The 8300-nt window shown below is 40.9% G+C and overlaps 1 protein-coding gene across 1 annotated transcript; it reads left to right on the top strand.

The window, feature by feature from the left end:
• The first annotated feature begins 353 nt into the window (after positions 1 to 353).
• LOC128500468 (fibroleukin-like) lies at positions 354 to 8063 on the top strand. Its single transcript, XM_053469629.1, has 4 exons — positions 354 to 882; positions 6023 to 6103; positions 6811 to 6923; positions 7439 to 8063. The coding sequence occupies exons 1-4, from the start codon at positions 354 to 356 to the stop codon at positions 8030 to 8032; spliced, it is 1317 nt and encodes a 438-aa protein (XP_053325604.1). The 3' UTR covers positions 8033 to 8063.
• The last annotated feature ends 237 nt before the right edge of the window (positions 8064 to 8300 follow it).

The raw sequence follows: 8300 nt of genomic DNA, 5'->3' as shown, positions 1-8300 counted from the left end.
TGGAGGAGTTTTTTGAGTCCATTTACCGAGACACAACCAGAGATGATCGTCAATGGGCTGTAAGATGCTAATCTGAGTTTCAAGTGTTCTTTTTGGGAGGCTTTCTGTCCCTCCTCTCCCCTCTCTTGAAAGCTGCAGCCCCCCTACCCCCTCCTCCTATGCATGCCTCACACACACTATCTTCATTTGCTTTGAAGATCTCTGAGTGTATTTCCCAGCCTATGAAAGATTGTGTACAGAGGGATATTTCCCAACCTATAAAACGGTGCGCTTAGTTTGCACAGGTTATTTACTTGAGTCAGGAGATGATGGATGTTATATCTCCTGCGAGAATGTGTGGAGGTTGGGGGTTAATGGCGTTGGGATTGCCCTACTCCAAGAACATGTTGTACGTGGTTCTTCTTGTTCTGCTGTTGGACTTGGAGGCAGTTGGGTCTGAAAGTCCTGACTGTGGCGACAAGAGAGAAGACCCTGCTTGCTTAGACCTTCTTGTGGCCATGCCATCATCAGACTCCAACTGTGAAAGACCTGAGGGGTGCAAGCTTCACTTTCTCCTTCCAGATGAGCAACCAACAGCAGAAGGGTTGAAGGAACTACAGCATGAACTCAATCAGGAGTTCAAACAGACCCTGAAAGAAACTGGAGGTGACGGCGGAGGCAAGCAGCAGAACTCCAAACCCAAGAGTGTGTCGGACAGACTGAACCTTGTGGAGTCCAACCTCATCTCTTTGACCTCTAAACTGCAGAAGTTACAGGAAGATGGTAAAGTGAACCTGAGCAAGATAGAAGATCGACTCAACTCGCTGGTGGTTCTCCTCCTAGGGATCTTATCTGGGTGTGAATTGCCCTGCAACGAGTCTGTCCAGAAATTATCTATGCTAGGTGAGTGCTGAGAAAGTGTCCAGGTGGGGTAGCAGAGAGTTTGGGTATAGCACAAAAGACCCCAATTGGGTTTGGGTGGGTTTTTTTGTTCAAAAACCCTTCTCAGGGTGCAGATTTTATAAGTAAATTCACTTTATAGGTGAATGAAAATGAGTAACAACATTATCTTCCCTTCAGATGTTTGTAAGGCATAACTGCCATATGCAACCTAATGCAGAGATAAGAACAAGAGGTCATGATCTCAAACTAGAGCTTTGGAGATTCAGATGTAAAGGAAGATAGATTCAGTTTACTGAGAGGGTGGGAGATACATAGAGCGGCCTCCCAGCAGAAGCGGTAGAGACTAATACACTGAGGGGATCTAAACATGCGTGGGATAGGCATATATCTGAGATGAGACCAACGACTGATTATGGTTCAAGTCTTTATAGGAAAAATGGGCAGACTAGAAAAATGGAAAGTGTCTGCTCTGCATTAAACTCTGTAAATTCCTGCATCCTATTTTGCATTAAACTGTCGAGGATGTGCCATGTTAACAAAAAATATCAGAGGGGTCATTTATTAACCCTATAAGTGCCAGAAAGAGGTGCATTGGGCATCTTGGCCATGTTTATTTCCACGGTCTGGAAATCCAGTTAATACAGATGGTCTGTGTGTGTGTGTGTGTGTGTGTGTGTGTGTGTGTGCGTTGTGGCAGAAGAGTCTGGAATTAACCCTTCTCATTTTGAAGACAGCTTTCTTTGAACGGGTTGTGTTGAACTGAATCATTGTATTGTTCAAGCAGACAGTTCCAATAGTTACCTTGTTTCCCCTCAGCGAGTGTTTAGGAAGTTTCTATGACATCGGGCTATGTGAACTTCACATTCACTTGCTGTTCCGAAGTTCCTCTGAATGGCAACAATTTTAGCTTTAGAATTTTGAAGCTGGAAAAAAAGGCAGAGGAAGTTAAGGCTGGAAAATCATGCGTCATCTGGCCAATTGTTTAGCCAACAGTTCAAATTATTAAAAGACAAACACCCAGTAAGCAGTGTCCTTTCAACCAGTGGGTAAAGGGGGTATTTCCTGTGGGTCCATCATTATCGGGACCTCTCATGTCCTAAGGAGAATGAAATAAATTCTGAACATGACCATGGCAGCTCTTTTTTCTTTCTTTCTTTCTTTCTTTCTTTCTTTCTTTCTTTCTTTCTTTCTTTCTTTCTTTCTTTCTTTCTTTCTTTCTTTCTTTCTCTCTTTCTTTCCCTCTCTTTCTTTCTTTCTTTCTTTCATTCTCTCTTTCTTTCCTTCACTCTTTCCCTCTCTGTCTTTCTTTTTCTTTCTTTCTTTCTTTCTTTCTTTCTTTCTTTCTTTCTTTCTTTCTTTCTTTCTTTCTTTCTTTCTCTCTCTCTCTCTCTCTCTCTCTCTCTCTCTCTCTCTCTCTCTCTCTCTCTCTCTCTCTCTCTCTCTCTCTCTCTCTCTCTCTCTCTACCTCTCTATCTTTCTCCCATTTAATCTTTTCCTATGCATACAATTATAGAAAATCTATTTACAGGAAAAAAAAGAGATTTTCAGCTGTTGTTGGTTAGGTCTCTAGTAGAAAGCCTTGCCTGTTGAACTTGGAGGTATCTCTTGATGAATAACATACGCAGTGTGGGAGATGGATGGCATATAATACCAAGTGGTTGCTATGAGTCTATTTGGACAGGGGTCACAATGTCACATCCAACTCCTTATAAATTCCTAGAAAAAAAAAACCTTATGACAAAGGTCAGGGATATTTTTCAGCAAATAGTAACTAACCAGGCAATGTATGCATTTGGATTTTTGTAAGAGCCTTGGGAAAAGCTTGAAGCTCAAATTCTATATATCTTATAGCCAATGTCAGAAAGATAGCAAGTCCAGCAACTTTTCCTGGGAAAAAGTCTAAAATAAGCCAGGAATCCAAGGTTTCTGAAACACAAGGTTAGGAGAGCCCTGCATAAAGGATATTCTAATTTATGCTCCAAGCTGATGATGGTCTAATCAAGGAATAGCCCATCATTTCTTCTAGAGGTTTGGATGACTTAAGGATGGCAAAGCCCTGTAAAGGATTAACTAAGTAACCGTAAAGTTGTAACATCTGGCTTTCCAATAACAAGTCACTCGCTCACCATTTATGTTAAAATATCTCTTCATCATTAATGCATTATTCCAGTAAAAACATATTCTTTCCACGCATAACTTTTTCAGCCTTATTGCCTCATCAATATTTACTGTCTACAGCTTAAAGTGTCTTTTTAAATTGCCATCTAAGAGAAACCAAACCCTGTGGAGCACTGAAGCTTGTGGAGCACCAGAGAAGACAAACGATCTCTTCCATTGCTCCAAAGATCTGTTTAATACATTGACCTGCTGCTCGTTACGTGATCTTTCGAAAAGTTTTCTGCACATATGCTGATAAGGTGTAGCTAAAGCGCCCTCCATCATTTATCATGTCTGATTGCCACAAGGTGAAGAAAAGGTGAAGCGAAGAAGGAACACCAGGGTACGCAAATATGTTCTCCATTATCAGAATAAGGGCACGGTGTCAAGTCCTTACAGATACCGTTACCGTGTAGCAAGCCATGGCTATAGGGTTATAACGTGTTCCATTACAAGAGGGAACCACCGCAAAGTATACTGTCTAGGTACTTAATACTCACTACGTAACGCCACACAATGACAATAGTTCCAGAACGCATTACTTTGGTAAATACACATTTATAAGGGTCCAGGCCAACTGGAGTCAAACCCAGTCAAACTCCGGATATGATGAGCGAACCCCTAAGAGCAAAGACAGCTTATCTGTAGTATGAGTGATGGATTGAATTATGCAGGATATCAGTACATATGTTAAAAATTACGTTACATTCTGATGCATCTTCTGGTGGCTTATGGAATGGAATTTGGAAAGTTTTTTTTTATTTTTTTGTGACTCTGGGGAAAAAATATAGTCCATTTATTGTTAAGCTTCCCCTTGAATCGGGGAGAAAAATAAAAGTCCTGAATAGATATTTGGGGATAGGGTTTATATAAAACAATCATGTTCTGGGTCAGTTGACCGTCATGGATGCTCTGTTTTCACACACACACACCGAGGTAGGAGCTTTTATTTCACTAATGATTTTCAGTTTAATTAATGATCCTTTCTCGGATTTCAGAGGAACCGCCTGCATTGTCCCGCTGATGGCAAATGCTTGGAAATTTCCTCCAAAACATTTGAGGCCGCAATGATCAAACTGCTGTAAATCTTATAGCCGGGAATGTTCTACAGATCCAACCGCCTCATCACATACCCCTATGTTCATATACTTATCCTAAGATATTTTACTTTTTTAAACCTAGTATGTGAAGAGCTTCCAGGCACATTTCAGTTTTGGGGACCAATTTATGGCTTTCTTGCATGTCTTAGAAGTCTCTGTGGTCTACATTTACTGGCCACTTCTTACAATAATCTAGTTCTTAGTGGACTGCGGTGGAACCTCACCTGGTCTTCTTCTGTTGTTGGTCCATCTGCTTCAAGGTTCTTTTAAAGATACCCTTTTGGGCAGCACTGGTTTATAGTGGTTACTTAACTATTGGAGGACTTTCCTTGCTCAAAGACTACACTGGGTAGATTGTTTATGAGAATTTTAATGAAATCCTGTGAATCCAATGACATCATTTGACTCACAGATTTGGCCCATTCAAGTGATTTGGACTGAGTCATTCTATTCTATTCTATTCTCATTATATTTTTGTTTTACCATGGCAGTAGGCTAAGGAGTCCAGGTGTTTGTCTAAAAAACAATCCCTAAAAACATTATGCAAGAACTAGAATTGTTTTAAGACAAAAAAAACATAATATTTTTGAAAACATTTTAAACATAATAAACATTTTAATGGGAGTTCCCTTTTAACGATCTTTGCCTTATATGGAATAATATTTGCATACAAGGTCACACATTTGAATATTGATTCCAACTTAGTAAGACTTATTACTTTTTACATTGGAAATGGAATTAAAATGATCCCTTATCTATTATATGTGTAATACATTGTAACAGGTATGTGAGTGTGAATAATAACACGTTCTTTTAACCATTTGTTTGCAATAAATGAGCGAACAGATTCACGGAGAAAAAAAAACTAAACTTCTAAACTGGGATTGTCTAAAAAAAACCACTGATGTGGAAGAAGAAAACAAACAAAAGCAAAATGATGAAACGCTGCTTGTTAAATGTTGTCATTTAAACTTTGATGCCCCGACAAGCCCCCTCGAGCACTGTCACCCTCCAAAGTTGGAAGAGATTTCACATTGGCTTTCTGATGTGACGGCAGAGGCTTCCAGCTCCTCTGCTAAACAAAAGAGAGGGCGCTTCTTTTCCAGGACTCGTAGACAGACAATCCCCACTCTGTTTTTTGGCTCGCTGCTGTGGAATTGGCCGTGGCACATTATTAAAAGCGGCAGATGTATAGGAAAAAGCCGTCATTAACGGGGGGAAGTTAACATACAATACGGTCTGTTCAGAACTTTAGAAAGAGTAGAGGGAAAAGAACCGGAACTAATTACAAACTTTCGATGGAATCTTATGGGTGCTATCAGGCACCAACACGCTCTATCCCCTTTTTGAGCACATTTCATTTATTTTTGGGAATGCTCCTCACAGGTCCACTTGAGCAGAGGTGTTGCTACCAAATAAACTGCCTAGGACCCCCTTCAGATAACATTGCTGGGGGTGCTGCCAAGTCCAGGCTAAATCAATGAATTGCCAATAATCACTTTTACTTGTCAATCATTACTATACCAGCGATGTTATTAGAGAAAGCTTAAAAGTAATGCTATATCTATGTATTATGAACCTACTTTATAGGTATGCCAGTGACAGCAGCAACCTGATTACCTGTGACATGGTTTCAAAGATTATTCCTCCCCATTAAGTAGCTAGCCTTTGGTTGAAGCTTGCCTAAAATAGGCAGAGTTGAAGTTATTGGGGTTCAAGACCAGTTTTGTGCTGTAGAATGTTCTTCCATAAAGCTATGAGTTGTGATTGCCTCCTGTTTATAACTTATATAGTGCTGTTCTGTTTTGTGCTTGTGATGCCTGAATTCACCCAATCACCCAGTGCCATTCTCTTTGCCTTCACTCAACAAGTCTTTGTTGTAGAAAACCGACGCCTCAAGACACTTGAAACAAAGGAGGACCCCCCATTGACTGTGAAGGGTGTTGCAAACACAGGTTTACCAGGTGAGAGCCTAATAAATGGGATGCCTTAGACATCATCCTCTGAGAATGTTCCATGACCTGACTCTATTCCTAATAATGTAACTGTTTTCATGTGGATGCCTCTTAATGCAAAAGGGTGTGGCTTACAAAAGCCCTGCCCATGCGGAACCTATGTTTACCGAGCACACTCTTTGGAGCATGGTCAGCCTTTTTGGATACTATACACTAGGTTCCTGGTTATGCCAAACACACAGAGAACTGAATTGATTCATTTATTAATACATCTTTATTTAATAAAGTGATTAACTCATCCTTATTGTTAATTGCTTTGGCTGCTAAGTTACTCAACTTTTACCCGGGCATGATCAGATGAGACCCATATCACTAAATGCCACTTTAAGTGACCGGTCAATCACATGTAGCCTGGACTAATCTTCCTAGAACTACATTGCTTTATAGATTTTATCTACTCCCTTCTCTGGCAGATCATCTACAACTCCCATGATCCTTTAGCATTGGAGTCAGTTCTCAAGTTTTGCAGGTTATAGTACTTCTATTCCAAAAATAGTCCATATATATATGAAACATATGTAATCTATAGATTTAGTGGGGGCAAATATTTCGGGACAATTAAGGGGTGCTTTGGATGAGACTGTTTTAGGCGTGACGTTCGATAACACATTAAAACATGAAATTCTCTGTCTTTTCCTTTGTTGCTCTGCTGAAAGTTGAATCTTCAGAAAGACTGTTTCCCAAGGATTGTGCAGAGATCTACAAGCAAGGAATCCGAGACAATGGAATCTATACCATACAGCCGATATCCCAAAGACAGCCGTTCGAGGTATGTATGGCCCTTTAATACCCACCCAAGGGTATTATCAGGACCCCAGGCTTGGATATTTATTTATTTTTCTTTTAATTCTCATAGACCGATCCATAGATCCATAGAAAAGTGTTTGATTTTCAATGTATCTGCCTGTATGGAGCTTTGGAGTCACAGCCATGACACCGCCCCGGGGAAGTCTAACCCTTCTTCATTCCCTGTTGGTCATAATTAGTGGCATCAGAGCCAAAGGTTATTTTGCTACCAAAGTTTCAGCTCATGCAGACTTTTGCTTTAGTGATATAATAACCTGGCACCCTGAGACTGCAGAGCCTGGAACTGATGAGAAGAGAGGCAACAAACTCCCCATTTCCAAAGTAGACCATATGGTCCAAGCATAGGACGTGAGGTGGTTAGATGCGGCGGGTCCAGGCTCCTTTTTCCTCCCATGGGTGCTCTCTATCGTTGTAAATATATTAAAAGGGAAGACAACTGTTCTGAGAAATACCTTCTTACTGTGTTTGTGTTTTAAGGCATATTGTGACATGGCGACGGATGGTGGAGGTTGGACCGTCTTCCAGAGAAGACTAGACGGCTCGGTAGATTTCAACTGTACCTGGCAGGAATACAAGCAGGGATTTGGTAGCCTCCAAGGCGAACATTGGCTGGGAAATGAAAACTTACACAGCTTAACTAGAGTTGGTCAACACTCACTGCGAATTGAGCTAGAAGATTGGTACGGTGTCAAGAGGCATGCCATCTATCGGAAGTTCAAAGTGGCCAGTGAACAAAACAAATACAAACTGACGGCCAGAGAGTACCAAGGTAACGCCGGCAATGCCCTGAGCTACAGTCGGAACTACAATCACGATCACAAATATTTCACAACGCACGACAGCGACAACGACAATTACCCGTCTGGGAACTGCGGCACTTACTACGGCTCGGGCTGGTGGTTTGATGCCTGCTTGGCTGCCAACTTAAATGGGAAGTATCACAAGGGCAGGTACAGCGGAGTAACCAATGGTATTTACTGGGGTACGTGGTATATTCTGACCGATAAGAGGACGAAGCAGAAGTATTCCTTCAAGAAAATAGAAATGAAAACCAGAATTCTAAATGTGTGATTATACAGAGATCTTTATTTAAAGGACTTAATAGGGGAATTACTTTTTTCACTCTATGTTTTTTTTTTTTGTGGGTTAGTTTTTAATTTTTAACTACGGTGAGAAAAATAAATATATTACTAATAAATAAGGAATTTGTATGACTACCCATACTAGGGGGATACAAATACGTTGGCTCAATCTGGCACACGTGGCAAATGTCTGGTGGGCTGTTGGCTGGTAGCAGCTCCCGTGGCATGCAGCGTGGGCCCAGCGGCTGGATATGATT

Source organism: Spea bombifrons, chromosome 6 (assembly GCF_027358695.1).
Source record: "Spea bombifrons isolate aSpeBom1 chromosome 6, aSpeBom1.2.pri, whole genome shotgun sequence".
Taxonomy (NCBI): Eukaryota; Metazoa; Chordata; class Amphibia; order Anura; family Pelobatidae; genus Spea; species Spea bombifrons.
Note: the sequence above shows the minus strand (reverse complement) of the source record. Positions and strands in the feature narration are given on the sequence as shown.